The sequence below is a fragment of the Rhamphochromis sp. 'chilingali' genome, assembly GCF_963969265.1.
Source record: "Rhamphochromis sp. 'chilingali' genome assembly, chromosome: 9".
NCBI lineage: Eukaryota > Metazoa > Chordata > Actinopteri > Cichliformes > Cichlidae > Rhamphochromis > Rhamphochromis sp. 'chilingali'.
Window position 1 is genome coordinate 30801617 of NC_137936.1, and position 24046 is coordinate 30825662.

The 24046-nt window shown below is 39.9% G+C and overlaps 1 protein-coding gene across 4 annotated transcripts in view; it reads right to left on the reverse strand.

The window, feature by feature from the left end:
- Positions 1-248: 248 nt before the first annotated feature.
- Positions 249-24046, reverse strand: part of ephb2b (eph receptor B2b) — a 127291-nt gene continuing 103493 nt past the window's right edge. Inside the window, exons 6-16 of one of the 4 annotated variants that reach the window (XM_080890575.1) lie at positions 20600-20724; positions 18518-18680; positions 16760-16868; positions 15007-15071; positions 13282-13395; positions 12917-13164; positions 9256-9471; positions 8672-8821; positions 6862-7055; positions 6079-6234; positions 249-4954 (exon numbers count right to left, since the gene is read on the reverse strand). In XM_080890575.1, the coding sequence (XP_080746701.1) occupies positions 4846-4954; positions 6079-6234; positions 6862-7055; positions 8672-8821; positions 9256-9471; positions 12917-13164; positions 13282-13395; positions 15007-15071; positions 16760-16868; positions 18518-18680; positions 20600-20724 (1649 nt within the window). In that variant the 3' untranslated portion in view covers positions 249-4845. Of the gene's footprint in view, positions 4955-6078; positions 6235-6861; positions 7056-8671; positions 8822-9255; positions 9472-12916; positions 13165-13281; positions 13405-15006; positions 15075-16759; positions 16869-18517; positions 18681-20599; positions 20725-24046 lie in introns of all 4 variants that reach the window. The other 3 variants (XM_080890573.1, XM_080890574.1, XM_080890572.1) reach the window with 3 other exon arrangements.

Genomic DNA, 24046 nt, shown 5'->3' on the forward strand with positions numbered 1-24046 from the left:
TGACTAGACTATTGCCACAGAGACACATTTTTATTACATGTAAACTTAAAAAATATCCTTAAAAAATGACTTAACCAGTAATTATCTGTCTGGCAGTGCCACAGCCAGAATCCACTCATGTTTGTGACACCACATATTTTTAGATAAACACTGTAAAACAGACATTAAAAATGCTGATGATGATGATATTTAAAATCAATAAATAATGAAAAAAAAACCTTATCGACATTTTCTTTTTATTACAGATGTTTTTTTTTCTTTGTGTTTTTTTTTTATTGAGGAGAGTCAAGTTGGGCTTTCCATTTTTAGAAAATAAACCAATGACAATATTACAAATAATGAAATTGTTACATCATTCACAGGGTTACAGTCAATATACATTTATACAGAAATACAGGATCTCCCACGTCAGTCACAGTGGTCTGAACCAGCACTGGTCTATAATATAGGCTTTAACAGACCAGAGGAGCACACAGAGATACCCTGACTGCACTAACCAACAGCCAGAGTGGTAGTGGTGGAGTGAGAGACTGGGGTAGGGTGAGAGAAACAGAAGGCAACACAAGTGACAGGATGCCATACTGGAAGAAAAGCTTGTTGAACTGAGCGAAAGACTCAGGCCTGCTCTGAGCAGCAGCCAGCATTTGTCCATCAGCAGAAGCTTTCTGAAATGTCCTAAACACTGGTAATCTGGCTGCTGCAGCATTCGCAAACTACTTGGACCTGAAAATGTCACCCCAATGAGATACAATTGACCACCACGGCAGTAGAGGGCGCTCTGGTACTTCAGTCTGCAGCCATTAAAGAGGAGCCATTTTCTGCCACAACAGGAGCTAGACTTCAAGGTCTGACCAAACTGTAGTAAGGTGGCGTCCATATGCAGCCCAGTTGCTGGCACAGCTCGTGTTTATGCACACGGTCACGTAACTGTAACACTGAGGCTTAACGGTTTTTCTTCGTCCTTCAAAAAATTGGCACACGGTGAGGACAGAGCTGAGTGGTTTTACTTTTCTTCACAGATGTGAAAGGAGAAAGTACAAGATGTTTCTCTGAAAAATGCAGAGACAAAATGCGTGAAACCATCACTGGCATCACCACCACACTGCATCTACTTTACTACCCAGAGGAAAACAAGGGAAACTGGAGCCTGCATGTGTAGATGCCGTATTTTTGCTGCGGTAAGACTACACCTGTTGAGGTACTCATACATGCTGTTTTTTGGGGGGGAGGTGAATGGTAAAAAGCAACTGCTCTGAAAGAAAAAATAAGTAAGTGAATAAAATAAAGAGCACAAAGACCCTTCTGTATTTACAAGTCATCAAATTTCCAAGTGATTGAATATTGTGATATATACTACTGCACTTCTGAACTGTGAAAACCATTTACAAAAATGGAAAAGTAATTTCATTTAAATGAAATATTCAGTCTGATTTCAGAGGCAATAAAAGAATAATCACATTGAGTGAAAATTCTTTTAGAAACATGCCTGTCATAAAAACTGCACTAGCTGAATCACTAATTCATTTTCTATACATTTTTCAATAGCCTAGAAGTTGAACATACGAGCTCGCTGGTCACTGCTCTGATCTGCAACAATATTTTTTTTGTGCCACGAGAATCATAAGATACATAGAGCAGACACTTCATGCTGCATTTCCAAACACTCCAAATTCAAACAAAAGATTTAAACTCCAATATATGAAATGAAAAATAAAATAAAACCAAACTTTCAGAAAAAGAATTCTCTAAGCTGCAAGAAGTACAGACAGTATGGACCAAAAGAAATTTGAATAATTTCAGCACTATTCCACCACTGCGGCATGTCCGCCCACCCTGTTTTAGGTACTTCCTTGAAGCTAACGTCAAGGATAATTGCTTGATTAATAACTCACAGTCTTGGCAGCATCCAAGGACAAGCATCTGAATGAGCTTTAATGGGGCTGGAGCGAAACCTCACCAGCCTTGTGTATACTCGAGTCTAATTTCTTAAGTGTTTTTCCTGACGACAGCATATTTGCTGTACCATGAGAGTGTACAGCCTCAACTAAATAAAACTGATGAGCTGTTAAGTATTGGGAAATGGAAAGGGAAGATAATCAAAACTCAGGAAAAAAAAAAGAAGACTACATGTTGGCATCAGTGGCATTTAGGTCACAGCATCACTTCTCACTCACTTCTCAGCTATGACTTAACAGCTCATGAGTCTCCTCCTTCAGTTTCATATGTTATGAAAAGCTTCCAGGGAAATATTTGTTCGATGTGTTGTACCGCAGATGAAAATAACCAAGCAGAGCGTAGGGCAGAAAAAGAATGAAAATCCCACCATCCACTGTTGGCCTTAAATTCTCTGGACAGGCAGGGATAATGAAAGGTAGAACAACAGTGGAGCAGTAACTGAGGTTTCTCACTTTCTTTAAGAGGGGCTTTGGTGCTAAAGCTGTCTTGGGAACTCCTGTCTACATCTGAGGATTTGGTGCAAGCAAACATGGAAGCATTGTCCGGTCCCGAGGAATCTTTCTCTCATACTCAGTGGCATGCAGCATTAGGACAAGACATGACACAACTGCCCCACTCATGAGTGGCAGTTCGCCTGCTGCTGTAGATTCTTTTAAAATCGCCGAGATGAAACCGGACAACTGTTGGAAGCCGACTGTGTGGAGATCAGTGGAAGCGGCAGACAGGTGGCCCACAGGCATGTCTGTGATCAAGAGGACGGGGAAGGAATCAGTGCCTGGACAGAGCAGCAGTGATCAGGGTGCGGCTGCCCCGCTGTGACCAGACACATCTGACCGATGGCTCACAGCTGGACATCCATGTCTGGCTGTCAGGTCTCAGAGCGCAGCTCAGTGGGAGCTCTCCACTGCTGATAACATTTAGTGGCTGTGTACATAAACCCCTGTCTGATTCAACATTCACCATCGCTGGAGAATGACTGCATTGCTATACACTCCATCTTTCCCCCCATAACCCTTCCAACGGGTTACTGACCACAACACAAACAATGACTGAGTGCTCTGAACTCATTAGACAGTACCTTTCACAGGAAACCATAAAATAAATGCATATACTGTCTATTAAATAAAGCCAAGGCCTGTTACATGAAATTGCCATTTATCTACATGGTTTTGTGCACCAACATGATTCAAAAATAATTTCAAAGCATTTATGGAAGATCCAGAGTGTTTTGTTGGAGTCACACAGTAGACTCAGTGCAGAAAAAAAATCTTAAAGTAATAATAGCAGTTCATTGATACCAATAGAGAAATTAATACAACGCATTGCATGTTTTTCCATTCAGTCAACATCTCGCTGAAAAGTCCATTCACGATTCGGATTGTGTGCGCGAGGAAGAAAAATGTACGAATTTGTTTAGAAAAGGAAAACTGGCAGAAGAAGACCGAATATAATGCAGACGCATTACACTCTGTAAAGTGTGTCAAATCTAAGCTCTTACCAAACAGAGTTCTAGTAATTGCAGCAAATCAAAGCACTGTGAAATTAACCACTCACTCAGCATGCTATCAAACAAGTCCCGACGTTTCGGGAGCGACTGCTTCTTTGTGCATGTGTTATGCATGTGCACATGCGGACACACAGCACCGGAGATGAACATGAGTGAGGAAGCTTTAACAGAGACTTAATGCACGTGGATTCTAATGTATAACCTGTCTCTTTTTGTATGACTACACAGGTATTCAGTTTGCTTTAAAAAAAAAAAAAAAAAAAAAATCAAGAAAATAAACTCAAGCCCACCGCCTTTGCAATCAGTTCTTCTGCTCCTGAACTGTTTAATTACAATAGCTATCTCTGAGTCATCGTTTTATGGCAGGTCATGTGCATTTGATATGTACAGTACAGGATCATGATTGGGGTGCAAAATACTTCTATTTGGCAGGCTGTGAGGAAAAAAACACTTAAATTTTCTTTAGTGAGAGGAAGCATGGTGAGAGGGAGTCTTCATCACAAAATATCACACAATATAGAAAATTACTTGCAATGAGATTTTTTTTTTCCTTTTTCTTCAGTGTTGATTTCACTGTTTATCAGTCTGATTGAAAGTGGTTTTGACATTGTCTGTGGCAAAAGTTGTCTAGTTCACTCTTTTATATCATCTTTCCCGGGGAAACAGTTGGGTGTACACATCGGATCACCTAGTCTCCTCCACACCTTGCCTTTCTGAAAACCACAGAGAATTTCTGTGTTTTTGAACAATGTCCAAAATTAAAAACAAAAACAAAAAAACAAAATCCAGGCCTTGTCGAGAGCAGTCTCCTCAACTCTTCCTTGTGTTCTTTTTTGTTGCCCTTTTAAAGGGTAGCTTTCCTACTCAGTTCATCTAGTGTTCAACCTTATATCATCTATAAATTTAGATAAACTCCTTTCCTTTTTCAGTTTTTCTTCTTTTTTTTTTCTTTAAAAAATTCTTTAAAAAATTATCAGAACAAGCAAACCAAAAAATAAAATAAAATAAAATAAAACAACATCAATGAAAAAAGGTGGAAGATTGAAAAAAATGCGTTGCTGGTCACGTCTAACCTCCCATGTTTCTGGCTCTAAAGGTGGTTTGGCTGTGGGCGGTCTGATGCTTCTTCACAAGGACTTTTGTATTCCTAACTCTCCACAGCTGATCCCAAGGATGGAGGGAGAGTCAGGGTAAGGGGATAGGAGGAGCACGGAGGGAAGTGGAAAAGGGAATGGGAGATGAATGGCAGTCTGGTGGGAAGACCAGACACATTGTCACATGGAAAAAAAAAAGAAAAGAAAAAAAAACATCAACTCCATCCTCTGCACCCAGAGCCCTGCATCCCAACCGCCTTATTTTTCCCTCTGCTCCACTTGGGAGGGTCAAACCTCCACCGACTGGATCTGGTTCATCTGTGCCCGCATCATCTGGACACTATTCAAGATCTTCTTTTGATGGCCTGCTAACGTCACACCAACCCTCAGGATGTCACTGGAAGTACAGACAGAAGCAGATGTTAGGCTGATGTTACCACAGGCTATAAAACAGTCTTTCACGACCTATTATTCCATCTATCTTTCAATCTTTCCATCCACCCACAATATGCATGTAAAAGACAAACGGGCATTTGCCAAAAAAGTCAGAAATTGGTAGCAACATATCGCCACATATCACAGTATAATATGACAGCATAAGACATGACACAAGCATTACAACTGAAAAAAAACACATGTATGAAAAACGGTTTGACAGTAATCGAACGAAAGCATGAATGGTTTTGACAAGACACAGTTGTGTGTCCATGCACTGAGGTTAGAAATAAAACAAAAATAAAGCTTGAACGTCAGTTGTTTTTTTGTAAAGGAAGTCTTCTGGCTGTCTCTCACCACTAAATCGAATGTATACAATGCCAAAATCGCAACATGTTTTTCACTAAAGTCTACCATAGAGAACATCCGTTACAAAGATCATGAGTTCCCGCTGAAATATCCAGTCCCACATTGTCTCAAGGCTTCGGCCCCAAATATCGCTTGCTTATAATGTGTTTCTTATCCATAAAATAATTAGTTTTCTTTCTTCTACTGCTAAGTCTCAGCAGTAATCAAAGTTGTTGAATTACCCATTACCATCTGTTTTCTTCAAAAGAACTGAAGCTCAACATTTCTGTGAAACAATGTCAGGCATGTGATACTGTTATACACTGACAGCATTTTTTTTAAATCAATTTCTCTACATGTGGCACTCTTAACAAGATTCTATTTTATATGTTTGGGGTAATTGTTCTCCTAGTATTTCATGAAACCGACCCCACATTCTGATGTTTCCTCTTAATCTTTAAAGTGAGGTCAAAGAGAGGCCTGCTGAACACATGGCAGAGAATAAAGGCTGATTTTATAGCTCTGAGCTATTGTGCCGATGGTTCAGCCTTGCAACTGCATTATTACAATCTGCTAATTGCATGCAGTGCTTGCGTCTTTTCGAACAGGCCAGAGGCAGAGTCTGGTGCTCGTTCAAGTTTTAGGTATATATGAGACTCAGCAAACCCACTTCTTGTGATCTTTTTTTCCCCCTTTTTCCTTATCGTATCCAGAATACCAGCAATCATCAGCACTTACTCCATGGTCATCTGAGACACCACATCAAATGTAGTGAAGTCCTCATTGGCAAAGCTGTCTTTATACTGGCCCATCTTGATGGCATCCAGCCACTCATCCACAGTGCTGAAGCTGGAGAAGTCTGGGATGCTGCGGTCCAGGAGAGGGAGATGAACACTGAAGGGGACACAAGCAGGGCCCGTTAAGAACAACGATAATACAAAATGGCAGCTTGAACATCAAAGCCAGTCTAGACCACCTGGGTATGATTCAAAGATGAATTATTACATTACATTTTCAAAATTTGAGACGGAACTTCCAAAAATCCCACCGGCCTTATCCATGAACCAATATTTTCCAAAGTGATTCCTCATAAAGGGTATTTTCCAAATGAAGTGATAGGCTTCAGGGAGCCAATATATTCACTCAGTCTATGTGGAAAATTTGGCCCTTGGTCCTGCAGTTCACCACAAACTAAACTACAGACGGGGATAATGGAAATCAGTAAACCCTGGCTCTCAAAGGAAACTAACACCCAGAGCAGAAACGCTTCAAATGTTTTGAAAATTTTGAAAGTGCTTCAATCGAGGATTTGCCTGAAGCATTCGTGGGAAGGATCTGATCTATCAAACCAAGCCTTTAATTTACATAACCGCTCGGCGCCATGGGAAACAAGAGACAAAAGTTGACGGTGCTGTGGATGACACTGTAGCAAGAGGACGAATTTAGAGAGACAGAGTCTTTTTATGGAGAAAGACTCTGATGCTTATATTCTATCATTGACAAAATCTGTTTTTCACTCACCCTGAAGATAAAGGGGTCATCGCCTTCAGTGTGTTAGGATTACGGATCATCTTGTCAAGGTTGTTAACAATCTGGCTGAACTTGGGCCGGTTGTTGCGGTCCTTCTGCCAGCAGTCCAACATGAGCTGGTGAAGGGCACTGGGACAGTCCATGGGCGGGGGAAGCCGGTAGTCCTGCTCAATGGCATTGATGACCTGCAGGGGGAGACAAAGATTTCTAAGGGCCGCTATGAGGCTCTACAAGGAGGAAACTGATTTTTAGGGAGAAGAGATTTAAGAGCCAATTCTGGAAGATGTGAAGACATCTTTCCTTAATTATAAATAACAATATGATAGTTTAAAATACTGAATTACATGGGCTACATTTGAAAGTATGGATGTTTATCTGACAATATATTATGATACATTACGTTATTAGATTGTTAATTGCAGCAGTGCTTTTGAAAATAAAATCATGTAAGGTAGGAAAAGGAAAAACAAAAAAGATTTACATTTTTATTTTTTGGTAAACTTTACATGTATTTAGTGATATTTCTAAGACTTCGAGAAAAAGAAAAGTATCTTTGTTCAGAGTGCCAAAATAATGGCTCATAAAACTTTGAAAAGTTATAAGAAGCAGCTGCTTTTTATTGGGAAATTAAATCAATTAAATTTTTTAACGATGTAGTATCCCACGCCTAAAAAAAGAATTCTCAATATTTCCCTTACAAATACAGTTATTAATTATTATTATCTTAGCTTTATAGAGTAATGCTCCATCCACAGTAAAAATTCATCACAGCCACATCTAACACAACTAAATCCCGGCGCTGATGCTTTCATTTCTGATTAAATGAAAACATCCGTTAAGCAGTGAACTGCTACAGCCATTACTTTGTGCATTAGTGTGCAAAGTAATGGCTGAAATATTTAAATTACTTTTAATTACAGTTATTCCATATATATATAATATATGTGGAATATTTTTGTACAGAACTCACTATGTTAATTCCGATTTTGAAGAGGTGTGAAACTCTAGTTAGGTCAGTAGGAACATAAACCTTATTCCAACAACTTCACATTTCCCCTTACACTCTGCCAACAGTGACTTAATCTCCGGCCTTTAAAATGTATTTAATGCTTTCTCCCCATTAAGCCACCTTAAATATATGTCTGACGTGTGCCATGGATGTTGTTGGTCGAGGGAGAACACAGAGGTGGTGCACGGCTAACAGAGTGAAACAACTCAGAGGACACTTGTGACAAGGATGCCCAATCCCCTGCTCATTATCAGGACCATTAAAGAAGCTCCATTCAGACCCAGATTAATCTCATTCATGAGACCTCCAAACGAGGACCCCGATGGAGCAGAAACACTATCTGGAGCTGCTAATAAGATAACTGTTGAGGTCCTCAGTCCCTCTTAGCACATTAGTGTTCTCACTTTCAATTTGAAACTATTTTCATTATCTCTCTCCCCATAATTTGCTCTCCCATCCACTACCCAGAGGGAGATAGAAAATGGAGGCTCCAGTCAAGAGCAGAAATTGTCCACTGAGCAGGGCTGTGCATTTCAAATGATCTGATTATGTCTCTGTGGCGAGTGCGGGGAAATTTTCATATAAAGCCCATGTGTGAAAGCTGCTGTTTAGCTAAGGGAAAGCAGATACGATGGCAAAATGCCTCTCTAAGGAATTTGAGGCTGTAATGAAACTCAGACACCAAAATGTACCCGTAGTAAGGCCTCATTTAAAATGTTTCAAGGGGAACTTTGTCTAAAGAATTAAGAACAGCCAATTTAAAAATTATTTCAGCAAAAATTAAATACATACATCTTGATTAGTCATGTCCCAGTAAGGCCTCTCTCCGTAGGACATGACTTCCCACATGACAATCCCATAGCTCCACACATCACTAGCAGAGGTGAACTTTCTGTACTGGATAGCTTCGGGTGCAGTCCATCGGATAGGGATCTTCCCTCCCTGTGAACACAAAGGGCACAACCTCAGCAAAAGACGCAAGACCGAAACCTGACCGTCACAGTGTCCTGGCTCCGGAGAGAGACACTGTTCATGGCAACAATGCTGATGGTAATCCAAACTGGGAGATGGATATAACAAAACCCCTGGGAGGAAAGTGTGGTACATGAAATACTGGAGAGAGAGGAAGTAAAGAACAGGTGAAGGGGTGATATTTGTCTTGATAGGGAAAGCAGTCTGGGAGTGCACTGTAGTATGCACGCCAGAGCTTAACTTAACCCTTAAAATAACCTATAAAACTTTCTGCCAGCAGCAGACGAATGGAAGCCACGTGGTCATTTGCAAAATCATGTAAATCATTTAGAAGACACAGTTTAATTGACTGCTTGTGTGTCTCGTGTCTCATTAGGTGAAGGGAAGACTTGATTCTTTCATACCAAAGCGCTAGTGTAAGTAGGATCCGACGTATCATCCTCGAGGAAGCGTGAAAGGCCGAAGTCTGACACCTTGCACACAAGGTTGCTGTTGACCAGGATGTTTCGGGCAGCAAGGTCACGGTGCACATAATTCATGTCGGCAAGGTATTTCATGCCCGAGGCGATGCCGCGTAGCATACCAACAAGCTGGATCACTGTGAACTGCCCATCGTTTTGCTGTAAAAGAGATGTATTGAATTACAACCACGTATTGCACGGAGGGGTTCATAAAGAGGAGAAATTCTGGTTCACAGCAGGACAATATGTGCATACAGTTAGACCATCAGTGCAAATTCATCTTTAGATTTGTTAATTCTCAACCAAGTTTAAAAATTGTGTTTTCGGGATCATCAGTCATGGTTTAATATTAAAAAAAAAAAAAAAAACTTTCACTGTCTTGCCTTAAACTTTTTATTAAACTTAAAAAAAAATGTTGTGTCCAGCTTGAGACTCAAAAAGACTATACCTAAAAATACATCCAAAAGGGACATGGTGCTGTGCTCATACACTATAGGCATTATCTATTTGATGCACCAAATAAAATGTGACATTTCAAGCACCACTGGTGATGAAGAGCAGTGGTGTTGTAATGTCACATTTTTCATGCTTAGAGCTTTTATTTTGTTGCATACAATTTAAACATTCTTTTTTCAGAGATGAAAATGTTAATAATGTCATTTTCTTTCTTTTAACTCTTCCACACACTCTGCTAAAAATGTGCTACAAATCCACACTTTAGTTTAATATAGTTAGATTATATATAGAAAAAAAACATGTATAGATCTGCCTGAAACCCGAGCCCATAATGTCAGCGTAGAAAGTTACTATAACGTATTGGCTTTCCTTTAACAAAACACATGGAAGACAATGTTTGGGTTTGTCCAACTCTGCTCAGCACGGACGGGCAGGACTAAGCTAGGTCTGGCTGGCAGTCTACAGCTGTTCCCCGCCCTGGTTTGGTTAGGGCTTTACCCCATACATGGGGAGCGTCTGGAGCAGTGGTGCAGCTGTGACTCCAACTGTGCACACCTGCACTCTCCCCACCACCCACCACGTTGCCTGGAAAACAAAAGATTCCACAGGATGGTGCATGGGAGCTCAGAGCCGGGTGTGAACAGACAAAAAGGCTAAGAAGTGGAATTGGAAGGGCAGGCAAACAAGGCCCAGAGCACAGCCAAATTCCTCTAGCCCATTTTTCTTTCAAACACTTTGCTGCTCATTAGCCGAGTGGATGCTTCTCCTCACGTCAAGCTGCTCCTCCTTGTCTACCACAGCAATTAAGCAGAATGCATTATTCATGAAACTTTTCTCACAAATACACAGTGCCACCTCATCTGAAAGCTATGTTTGCATATACTTTAATTGGAAAGATTCATCCAAAGTCTTTGGGGTCAGACTAACTGGAAGTAATACCCATGAATTTGTGAATGAAGGTCTAGTGTGACTAATATGAAAGCAGTGTTTCACATTAGAGACAGAATTTCATTTTTTGTACTTTCTCACCTCATATTGAGCTGCAGACACAACCCCCAGCCTTGATCGATCTATTCCTTTCTCTACCTTGCTGCAGGTTTGCTGCAGAAGGCAGCAGGGGAGACAGTCCTCCTGCAGGCAGCTCACTGCAGTGACCATTTAAACAACCGCCCACCAATCACCTCAGAGAAGACACAAACCATGTTCGGAGGCTTTGACACTGTCAGCAACTGTTGTCATAAACTGTCACCATGAGGCGTTGCAGGCGTTCCCTGTTGCTTTGAGTACAATGTGCTGTCAAATATGTTTAGCAAAGATCTAAATATACACAAACACCATGAGCCACAAGATCAAATTCCAAAAAGAGACGATCCTTTCCCTCTCAGAGGTCAGAGGCAGAATGCAAAGAAAGATTTTGAAACCAGTCTGAGCAGTATACTGACAGGAGCTTGGATGTTTGTTTCTTAAGTCATGGCCTAGGAAAGCTAAACTGGAGGATATCATTTAAAGAGATAGAGACTGTTCTCTGGTAGTTAATAATTAACCAAAAATACCATGGGAAACAAAGAAGAAAGGCAGTGGTTCTGGTGTTCACTGAGAAAATGGAAATTAAGCAATAAGGCTAGATTAATCCATATAAAATATACAAATCTACTAGTCTAAGATGCATTTTTATTTCACTCACATCCCAAGACAGATGGTAAAGGTTTGTCTGATATCTCATCTCATATCCAGTATCATTTTTAAACATCTGACATCTCATTTTAACTCTAGCAAAGTATCTTAATTATTTATGGGGGTTGTAAATGGCAGAGCATGCCTGCCTCATTCTAATATCCTTCTCTGGTTAAGATTATGAAAATTAAAAATCTTGGGAGCAATCCTTATTTCTTGTCAAGGAGTGGTTGGTGGGAGGGTCTTTGTATCCATAGTCTGATATGTATGTGCATCCATACACATTGCAGCATATTAAGTAGAAAGAGTAAACACAAGTAAAGACAAGAAAAATAGAAAAGCACACAGACAGTGCTGCAGTCTACCTTAAAATGCTTCTATATTTATTATTGGTTTCACTTTGAAGAGAAACTCGGAGTAAAAAATGTTAGTGCTGGGGTGAACACACATTCAGTGTGTGTGAGATGCATGATTGATGAGAACAATTTTAACACTGTAACTCACTGACTATACTGGAGAGATTTTATGAATAATATTTCCTTGAACTAAGACTAAACGAGTGCATAAATGACATCAAATTATTTGAGAAGTACTTGTGTAACTGTCAGTGTGCGTTTGCGTGCACGTGTCTATGTGCAAATACCATTTAGTATTCTTGGTTGTGATGCATCTAAATAACCAGCAAACTAATATGACTGAATGATTCATGTTTTCATATTAACACTGCAATCTGAAAACCATCCTACTTACAAAATGCAAAAGCTGCAATTTTACATTTTGAGAAGAACTTCACAAACTGTAATTAACAGTGCATTAATAATCAGGAGATGCTAAAAAAATTCAAACTGACAACTGTGCATTTCTTCAACAACCATTGGAGGTAAATTTACTGAAGTGAAGCTAATTAGCATTAATTCCGTGATTTGGCATAGCAGCTAAAATTAAAAAAAAAAAAAATGAAAACCTTGTTTTCTTGATAATAATATGCTCTTGTCATAGTAGGGGTGATTGCCTCTTGTCAGTTTTTGACAGGTAGTTAGCAGGAAACAGCCGTTGTCTAGTGTAACAGACACTGTTGTCAAAAAACTCATTCTGCTAATACCATCACATCAGTTTTTAGGCTTGTCACAAGAAAAGCCCTGAATTGAGACCTCTAAGATTCAAAGCAGTGAAGCAGTTCATCTTGTCAGTGTGTGAAGTTAATGTTACTGTTAGCAAAACAGCTGCAATAAAGAGCTTTCAGTTTCATAAGTCAGTCTGACTCACTGCCAGTTTGTCATTATTAATATACGGCTAACCATGCAACTAGCAGCAAACATAAATCAGTGCAATAATTATCTCATTTAGTACTATGTAGACCACATAAATTAAAATTTGTAGAAGAAGACTAAATCACAGGCGCAATATTGAGACAAAAAAAAAATCTATCACGGATGAGACCCAGGCTAAATAATGCAAACATGTAGTCACTTACTCTGAGGAAAGTGTCCAGAGATCCATTTTCCATGAACTCAGTGATGATCATAACGGGACTGCTCTTGGTGACCACACCTTCCAGATGAATCACATTAGGATGGTCAAACTGGCCCATGATACTGGCCTCGCTTAAGAAGTCTCGCCGTTGCTTCTCTGTGTAGCCAGACTTCAGTGTTTTTATCGCCACAAACATCTCCCGTTTACCTGGAAGCTTTAGGTTGCCACTGCACACCTCCCCAAACTCCCCTGCAAAGAGGTTGCATAGAAAAAATTGTTTAATTAAAGTTTGCATCAACTGCTATTTAGAAATCAGCAAACATTGCGTCGTATTCTGGCCACGTTTCAGTCAGATTTTTCCATTACCTGCACCAATGACCTGTTCAATCTTCACACAGGATATATCAATCTCCTTCGCAAACTCCCTCACAGCCTCATTGGGATCCTCATATGTGAACGGATCAATATAAATCTTCATTCCTGGAGTCACTTGTAAAAAAGGAAAGTACAGCTATAATATTTGATTCCTGTGGTCATGCTTACACTGCTGTGGCTTGACAGCCAAATGCAGTGAGGCACATTAACAAGCAATTCACCTTGCATTCACACACTCCTGTACAATTATGGGATTTCTGGTGTGACATTCAAGCGATGAAGGTTGAAAGATGGAAGCAGTAGTGTAGTTACAAATAGAGGTTATAAGTAGTGCCTCATGGCTATCGTGCATGGCTATTCAGGCAGCAAGGACATGGTACCTCCAGTCCTATGATAAGGCAGGTTAAAATATATATGTATAATCTCCTGTGAGTCATAGTGCCATTAACACCCAGGAAAGAAACCTGGACCATATATCAGAATTGCTTAGCCCCACTCCAAGAAATAAATTGGCTATCCTAAGCCCTAGTGCCAGGTAAATTGGCTTAAGGTGGCTTTTAAGCATTCAGGGACTTAAGTGTCCCAAGTTTTAAATCCGATTATTAAGCTCATACCTACACATCAAGCCAGAGGCTATTTGAATGGATACTGAACTAATGGTCCACTGCAGAGCTAGCCGAGCTAGCAGACTGCCTCAAAACCTGGCACACAACGCTGAAGAAACACGGTGCAGAGACGAACAGATGGAGACGATCTTACCAGGAAACCCCCCACCCCATTTACTAAACCCTAAAATCTCTTCCCAAGCTGTAGCACTGTTTAACAGACCACCTTCATGCGATGGCAAAGACCACCAAGAGCAAGGGCAGAAGTCTGAACTGTGACTGGTGTGAGGACAGAATGCACAAAGGCACACTGGCTTCTGATGTTAATAGCTGTGAAATACCCACGCCTTTCACTAGCACAGTGAAACTGAACTAAACTAGAATTCTTCACACAGAGGATTTTACACAAAAAAGATGAAGCAGAGTGGTAATTACAAAATAAAATAAACTAATTTAGATTAGGTCATAAACTTGAGCTCAAAACAGATCTCTGTTTCTCCAATCATGCAGGACAGAGACAGATTAGCTTTAAGATCTTAGATGAAGCAGTGGTGAAATTACTCAGTCCTTTTTCACAGATTTATCTCTGCATTATTGTCCCTATGATATTGCACTGCCTGAAAACGAAGAAAATCATTGAGTAATTTCATTCATTCAGAGTCTTTTGAATTTTTTAACAATGACAAATGACTCACGTGCATTAGCATGCTAATGGCCTTAACGTGAGTAAAGACTGACCTATTTCTGGCACAATGGATTTAGTTAACTATGAAATGTGTTTCACAGTACACACAGACACGCACACACAGACACGCACGCACGCACACACTTGGAACACTGGTTTTGATGTGGTTAAATCCAAGCTCTGAGTGAGCAGATCCAAATAACAAAGTGGGGGACGAGCAAATAATGGGGTGCTGTGCAGGGCTGTAGCCAAGGACACCAGCATGCAAGGTGGTAGCCATGGAGACAGGTGTGTGTGGCAGCATGAGGTCTGAGTGATAGCCATGGAGATGACTATGTGACGTGGTAGTCATGGAGACAGGTGTGTCTGGTGCAGGAGGAGGAAACAATGGTGACCGCAAGCAGAGAGGAGTGGTGGTTTACTCACTGTGGCCACTGGTGTAGTGCTGCAGCTTGTCTGTGTATTCTGAATCTGCCCTGTCAAAGCCACGCCTCCTGGGGGAAAGACAAAGAACTCTAGCACTGGTTCAAGGAAAAGGAGCAGGGAGGAGGAGAGAAACAAATCAAACACCCCCAGGTCTACCTAAACTGAGGAGATTGCTGCAAGCCAGGACTTGGTGAGCAGAGAAGCCTTTTGCTGTACAGAGAAAAGTATCCAGCTATGCAGTCGTACTAATTCGATTTTCTTTCCAGTACACAACAGTTGGGCAACTGCATGAATCTGCATGTCTCTCCCTCCTTCCCCAAGTTCATATAATGATAACATGGGTGGGGGTTATTGGTAAACACATAAATCTCAATTTTCAATTAGATAAGCTTGTATAGTAATCGGTAACATCACAGAGACTCTTCAAACAGAACATGACAGAGGTCTTCTTCACAGATAAATAAATACAAAAATATCAGGTATTGCCAATTCCTACAGATCTTCCAATAAATACTTGAGGCTTTCGCCAAAAACAAGTTAATCCCTCATTGACTGCTAAAATCCCCAAATTCAGCTACAGAAAACGAAGAAATTTGTGCTCAAGTTTTTTGTTACTAAGACTCGAGTATCTGTTACTTAGCACTGTAGGTATGCACTTCATCGTTTCTGCTTATGAATCCAACTTGTAACTAAGCGCACCACCATAACCAGATATCTCAGAGCGCCACCCTAAGTTCTGGCTCAAAACAAAACAAACAAAACCCTAACAAGATTATACTTCGGTTAGATGAAAAAGCAATTTTTTAAATTCTGTTTCTGTATCATAGTTTTAGCCACTGAGCTAGTTTTTAGTATTACAGACTTAACTTAATATATGGCACATCAGATCAGATTCTTTTTACCTTTTTTTTGCACTGTATGATCTACAGCATAGGTGTCAAACTCTGGCCCGCGGGCCAAATTTGGCCCACAGCCTAATTACATTTGGCCCGCGAAGCCATACCAAATTACTATTAGAGCTGGCCTACTGGTATTATACAGCTAATATATATATTGTTTAGTATTAAGCTTTGCTTGTTCCATATTCAGTTTTTCAGCAAAACGTGTTTTAGTCCATAAGAAAAGATTCATTCTTATATGTGGAGGAATAAATATATTTCAATAAATATTAACATTAGCCCGCAACTTTGTTCCAGTTTTGAATTTTGGCCCACTGTGTATTTGAGTTTGACACCCCTGATCTACAGTATGTCATCACGATCTATGACAGTGACATGTCTAAGCAAAATAGCCTGCCTACATAGTAAAAAAAGAAAAAAAAAAAGGGTTAGATCTCCTATAGAACACTGAAAAATTAATCTTGTCCATTCTTCTGTGAATTAAAATGCTGTACAGGTGGATGGCTACACTTTTAATTTAAGCGGCCATAATGAGAACTGAATTCTTAATCTTGCATTATAAACCTCTGGCACCGTCTGAGTGTGAGCATCCAAAGAGCTCTAATTTCAGAGATCCAGACTTTTATTATTAAAGCACATTTTATTATTTTTGCTGCTGCGAGACTGAAACTTATTAAGAATTAATATATGTTAATCAAATTGTTTTCATCGCTGCAAAATCACATTTATGAAGCCATGACCCCGAATAAGCTTACTAATAAAAACTCAACAAATAAAAAGTGCTCATGTTGCAGGCCTGTTCAGACATTATATCAGCGAGCAGTTTAATAAACTCTGTGTCAGAACTGACTCACCGATTACAGACGATGATGATGACAACCACCGCGATGAGGAACACCAACCCAGCAGCTGCTGAGCCAATGATGAGAGGCAGCTTCTCCTGAATGCTGGTGTTGTATTCCGCTGTAGAAAGAAAAAAGATATATAGATAAACACAGATAAACATGTGTCATGTAAAAATACACACACCCACGCACGCAGAGTCACAAGCTGAAACATATGGGCAAGCGTCTGAGCCACTGCATATGGAGGGAGCAATGGGTGACAGACAAACATACGGCTCGGTGAACCGATGAGCATTTTGGCATCTTGACTGGTTGCATGCACCATTTTCCAAAGCACAGTGAATGTGTTCAGATGCCACAGATATGGACAAATCATCTGGCAGAAAGTGTGTGAAGTGAGAGAGAGCATGTTTGGGTGAGACCCAGACTGATCAGGCAGCCAAAAATGGGAAACCAGCTACTGAATGTGCACACAGCCACGGCGCCAGATTCTTTTCTTGAGTACCACGAATGATAAACAACTTTGCAATCTTCCAGACAAATGGGTGTGTGAGTTTCCCACTGCTTTTTAGTAATAGTTAATAGTTCATAATACGATGTAATGTAGGTGGTAGTAGAAAAAAAACCACATTTATTAATGAACAATATTCACCACCAAGATGTTATTTACAACTACGTCATGTTTGTATTATTTATTTTTATTATTTACAAAGTTGTGTGGGGCTAGAAGTGTTGCCTAAATCATTAATAACATATAATAAACTCTTTGGAGTCTTCAATCATTCATCAAGAATAAAGTTAGTGCAAGTGATTGATAGTGTGCTGATGTAGGTTGCTGGAACTCTGCTGAGAATTCGCTGATGTAATAATTTCTCTGTACAATTGTATTTGTTTTTTAAACTTTGATGTGAATACAGTTTAATAATTAATTAAAGCATCTGTGCTTTTCTTTTGAAACCCCAGTTTCAAAAATATAGTTACAAGCACAGTAGTTTCTGTTTTTTCTGTTTAACTTTTCATTTGCTAGTCATTTTTCCTTTCGTCTTCTTTCAAACACACACACACACACACACACACACACACACACACACACACACACACACACACACACACACACACACACACACACACACACACACACACACACACACACACACACACACACACACGTTAGAGTCTATGTTTACACAATATTTACAGGTACGAGACAGTTTGATACCTGTAGCATTAGCACGGCATCAAGGATATTTGTATTAAAGGCTGAAGACGGCACCGCAGGCACAGGAAATATGATGTTCAGAGGGGGAAAACCCAGGCTTGGTTCTAAAATTAAACAATTCTACTGATGTCTTCTAAATGTTCTTCGTCTTTAGTTATATTGCAGTACAAAGATAAGGTATCGCAGTACCTTGTGTTTGACTTGAAAGCTTAAAAACAAAAAAGCTACATTTTTTCTTTTCATAAAGAAATCTGTTTAACAACACAAAGGAAAGAAATCTGCAGCGCTGAAAAGGAGGATAGTAATTATTATACGAATAAAATATTAAAGATTGCTCTTGCTGAAAAAAGGACAATGGAAATAAGAATATGACTTCAAGGCCTGTCTTATATGGTTTCGGGTATTGGGATTGTTTACACCACAACATGCTTCCTTCGCATTCCAGCAGCTGTCTGAATTCATACTATACAACATGGTGTGTCGGCAGGCCACGCATGAAAGGTGATAACAGCCCTGCGTGCTCTGGTGAACATTGGCTGAATTCTCACCCTCAGTCATGGTCTGGAAGTACAGTTTGCCACTGTAACGTCCAAACCCAGCTACGGTGCGGGCCCGGACCTGGAACACGTAGATGCTTCCTGGCTTGAGGCTGCGGATGACTGCAGTGTTGGTCTGGCTTCTGATAGTGGTAGAGTTATATTCTGATTGGTCCTGCAAGAAAAAAGCATGTTAAAGAAAACAAAATGTTAAATTTGGGAACATTAGTAATAACAGTCTTATAAGAATTATGAACTACTTCTTAAAGTAGAACCCAGAAGAGACAAATAATTCAATAGTATCGACAAGCGCAGCATCTAGCACTTATAAGGAATTTAATATATATCTAGATATGTATATTTTTCTTATCTTCATTCATCACGCTGTGTTGTTTTAAACTGTGTGTATATTAATCACATTGTACCTGCTATGTTTGGAGCTGGAACAGTGCAGAGGAAAAAAAACACTGATAAATTTCCTGACTTCTCTACATTTCTTTTAAATTCAAGGTAACCTCAAGAGAACTAATATGAATCATTTGCTACCACAAAAATAATGCAGTGCTTAATAAAGAAGCATGACTGAAAGTGCTCCAACAGCCGCAGTTAAGAAGGTAGAGTTGGTGGCAGTTCTAGGTCAGTCGGCTTCTTTGAGCCATACGTTGTGATGATCAGAGTTGTATTTCACCACCACGCTCTTCCTCTCCCGAAAGCTGACAGGTTTGAGAGCAGAGACTCTTAACTGCTCCCTTCAATGCAGTGCTCAGCGCACACTTCTGAGTCACAGCAGGGGTCAAGATGATTGTTTTGACAGCTCTCTCCAGCAGTGTCAGAAAAAGGAATTATACTCAAAAGTGGAATGGCTCAGCATGTAGACAAAAGCTTGACAAATGCTGCTTATGTGTGTGCAAATACGTGTGTGTGCTATGTCTGTGAATGGCTATATGTATTTAAGTGAACGTTCTGCTCAAATCAATGCACGTTTCTCACTTCAAGCGTTGTTGTGAGAAAGTATGCCTATTTGGTGGAGCCTGCCCCTTAAAAACTATTTTTACAGCAGTCAGTGTACCATTGTTTTAACCACAAGTCTGCATCAGTCCCCAGTGGCTGTTACTGCAGGCCTGAGCATGGCTTCCTTTCCCAGTGACGTCTGCTCATTCTCTATAAATGAAAGAGGGTTTGACAAGCTCTTTCTACAAGCTTTATATGATCTACTGTGGGCAGACATTCTGAATTTAAATTAACAAACAAACAAAAAAAACTGGCCACTCCATTAGATATACCTTACTAGTACCTAGTTGGACTCATGCTGTGCCATTTACACTACGCTCAGTTAGTTCTAAAGTGTGCAACAGAAATGTGCCCATATTATTACACCTCCACCAGCAGCCTAAACCTTTGATGTCAGGCAGGATGGGCCCATGCTTTCATGTTATTTATGCCAAATTCTGGCAGAAATTCAGACTGATCAAACCAGGCAACATTTCTCAGATCTTTTATTGTCCTGTTTTGGTGAGTTTGTGCAAATTGTAGCCTCAGTTTTCTGTTCTTAGCTGACAGGAGTGCCACCCTGTGTGGTCTTCCTCTGCTATAGCCCATGGTTCAAGGTTCAACATTTGCGTTCAGAGATGCTCTTCTGCATACCTTGGCTGTAATGAGATGATACTGCCTTCCCAATAGCTTAAAGAGGTTTGGATATTCTCTTCGGTCATCAGTATAACCCAGAGAACTGCAGCGAGCTGGATACTTTCTTTTTCTGACCATTCTCTGTAAACCCTAGAGATGGTTTTGTGGGAAAGTTCCAGTACATCAGCAGTTTCTGAAAAATTCAGACCAGCCCGTCTGGCATCAACAACCACACCACATCCAGAGCCACTTAAATTCACTTTCTTCCCTATTCTGATGTTTGGTTTAAACTTCCGCCTAAATGTTCTGTGTTGCTGCCATGTGTTTGGCTGATTAGAATTTTTTATATCAAACCAAGCATCCTGTGACTGTATTTATTTATTCTAAAATGGGAAAAAAAGAAATTGAATTCATTTTTATGAGTACGAGTAAAGAGTGTGTGTTCAAATGAATGTGCATGAGCTGTACCTTCTCATAATACCGCAGTTCATAGTCTAGGATGACTCCATTAGGCTGGTCGGGCTGGGACCAGGAGAGGGTGATGCTGTCAACAGTACGGCTCACCTGGTGCATTATAGATACAGTCGATGGAGCTGTAAAGAGATAACAACAACAGCATATTAAGTAAAAAGCAAATCAATCACCACCAACTTCACAGTCATGCTCAGGAGAGTTTTACAGGATCTTTAAAGTCACAGCCAAACACTGGGTTCTGCAAAGGTGTAAGGCTATAAAATCTAATGTAATAAAGTGGAGTCTCCTGTTGGAGAGTTTCATGGCTAGGAAGCATTTCAAGTTGGCAAGTGACAACACTAGCTAAATCACATAAACAGCGTCACGGGACTTCCCAGTATCAACCGTGACTTTCATGGGATTAATTCCCGCTTGTTTTACTGTTGATAACAGACTACCTTCTACAAATAAATCATTTTAAAATCACCAGACCATCATATATTACATGAAGAAAGCACATTTTGAAGCCAAATAAACTAAACAAATTGAGCAAATAACACGAGCCACAAAGAGTCTACACAAAATTCTTACCAAGCTGTTTTTGTCCTCCCGCATTCCTGTTTTATTAAGATTTTTTTTTAAAAAATGGTGTTTTCTCTGCCAACATTTTTTGCAATTCCACCATTTATAAAAAATAAATAAGGCTGACTGTTGACTGTGATGGACTGGCTTAGTAATAAGATTAAGTCAAGCTGATTTTAAAGAATGCTGCACAATTGTTTGGCTGGAACGTTAAGTATCCATTTTCTAGTTAAATATTCAAAACTTTTGATCTGTTTGCCTAACAACAACAAGTAAATGGCCTAAAAGGTAAATCCCTCTGGTAATAGTATATAGTTAGGAGTTTTAATATTTGATCACACATTTGTCAGGTCTATCTTGAATAGTATTCTCTGTGTCATAAAGACATTCTTTAAAAAACAAAGCTTGTTTTTTGAATTTTTTTGAAACATTTGTTTTGTTTTTGTGAGTTTAAAACTTATTGGGCATAGAGAGAAAATATTTTTCAAGGTTGTGACATTAGTGAAGTTCTTTTTTCTTTTATGTAGCAAAACAAGTGAAATTATTTTTTACTCCATTGCCTGATTTTAATCATACATGTGTTTTCGAGCAAACTGAGTCACAAAGTAATTTAAACGTCTTACATCATGGGTGGTCTACTCTGGTCTTACACAGCTCAGTGACCTAAAATTCTGTCAGGTCGGGGGGGGGGGGGGGGGGGGGGGGGGTGAACACCTCAAGTCATCTAACATCCATTATGATTAGTTCAGGGTGCTGCAGGTCAGTGTTAAGCTAAGAGAAGCTAAAGGGAATGTATGGGAAGTCTGGCAAGGCCTCCAGGCCTTAATGTCTGCTCCTCTGAGTGTGTGTGAAAGGGTAGGGTGGGTTAGGGTGTCAGAGAAGGAGGGGTGCTGGGCAAGATTTATGGACACCAAGCCCCATGCTCATCCCCTACAGACCCGTGCTGCTCACACACACAGCCCTCAACCAGCAACAAAGTGGCTCCCCAGAGTCCCAGCAATAAAGTCAAAAGTCTCTCCACCGGCACGCGTTCTCTATGGAAAATCCACTGACTGGAAAACTACAACTGCCACGCCTCTATAATCTAAGACTCTAAGGCTGTGTGTGTGTGTGTGTGTGTGTGTGTGTGTGTGTGTGTGTGTGTGTGTGTGTGTGTGTGTGTGTGTGTGTGTGTGTGTGTGTGTGGCTTTTTCATATTCAATAAAACTTTCATTCTTGTTGTGAAACACTTACAAGTGAGTAACAGGAAGGCACATCTTTCTAACTACTGTCCTAAGGCAGGGGATAAAATATCATATATAAGTAAACATATTGACTGAATGAGCCAATGACTAAAAAGTCCCATTTTTAATCTTACTCATTATAATTAACCAATCAGCCAAGCTGTTAATGCCCTCTGACCAAAACAGAAGCATCCTTCTGATGCAACAAATTATGATGTCTCATATAAACAGTGATATTAAAGGCAATGAGTATGTTCTCATGTATTACTGCCAGAAGATAATAAATTGAGGTTCTGTATTTCATCTCAGCAAAGCACTTAAACCATGACGGCCTGTGACTCTGCAAGTACATCATGCCCCTATCCTTGAGCCAGAGGTACAGTAATGTATACAGTATCCAGCCAGGACACCAGTCATAGGAATCTCTTCCATCTCCAAGTTCTTTTGCTAGTTTGGTTGCAGTCACAAGACGACGGCCTAATAAGGCAAACTGTGACTCTAAGGAGGACTCACGAGTATCACATTACGGATGTACATAGCATATATTCAAGACTGCCACATGGCCTTTCCTGCATAACATTTCTATTAAACACACAGTGCAGCCTTGCTTAGTAACCTGATACAGGGCCACAGAAACAAAGGCAGCTCATGTATTCATGTTCAGAGGATGGACACATGCCAACATCGAAAGCTGTTGGAGGGGAACACTGTGGTTTTCTTCTGTTAAAGGACAACTTCCAGACAGAGTGGCAGTCGCCATGTCTGGGCTCAAGAAACCGATAAGGGGCGGTGCAACTAAAAACAAACAGATTAAGATTAAATGATGACATGACTGAGGTGAATACTAAGTAAGAATACCAAGTGTTGAAACATCACGCTTGCAGGGAAAATAAGAATGCATTTATGAATATAAATCCAGCTGTGCTGAACTTTTCAAGTCAGTTCAGTACACACATTTCAAGCTAAGCTGACGTTCCACCAATTGACTGCAGAATGTAGAAGTATGCCAAGTCAGCCTTTCATTGCATTAAGAGCTACAGCACTGATTCACATATGAAAACCATTTTCAGACATCCCATTGATGTACTCCAAATCTACAAGTCTCCATTATATTCCAAATCTTAAAGTGTACCGAGAATTCTTTTCCACAAGTCCATCTATAATTTGAAGGGTTGAATAAATACTTGGTTTCCATTGTGTCAACATTAGTCACTGAGTTATGCCACTAAATACATATTGTAGCTGTTTCAAACAATTTTCTTTGTTGTTACAGTAATTATTTTTAAATCATGTGGATCCTGCTCCATTAAAGATAATTAGGAATTAAAAACAAAGATGTGAAAATCTTCCCTACCATTTAAACGAAGTAAGCCAATTTTCTGTCAAGTAAGATCAATGTCTTCATAGTGAGTGAGCTGCGCTTGCAATGGATGCTTTCGTTTTCTCAATGAATCCTCTGTTCATGTTCTTAAAACTAATGAAGCAGCTATAATGGCAAAGACAGAGATTGCACATTCATATAATTTGATTAGATTGCTGAACCTAAAAGATAAATGCTGGGACCTAACTGGAGTATTTTATTATTTTCCCATACGTTACAGAATAGTGAGGGCACCAGGACAAGGACTGTTAGTGATAATCACAGCCGATACAATAT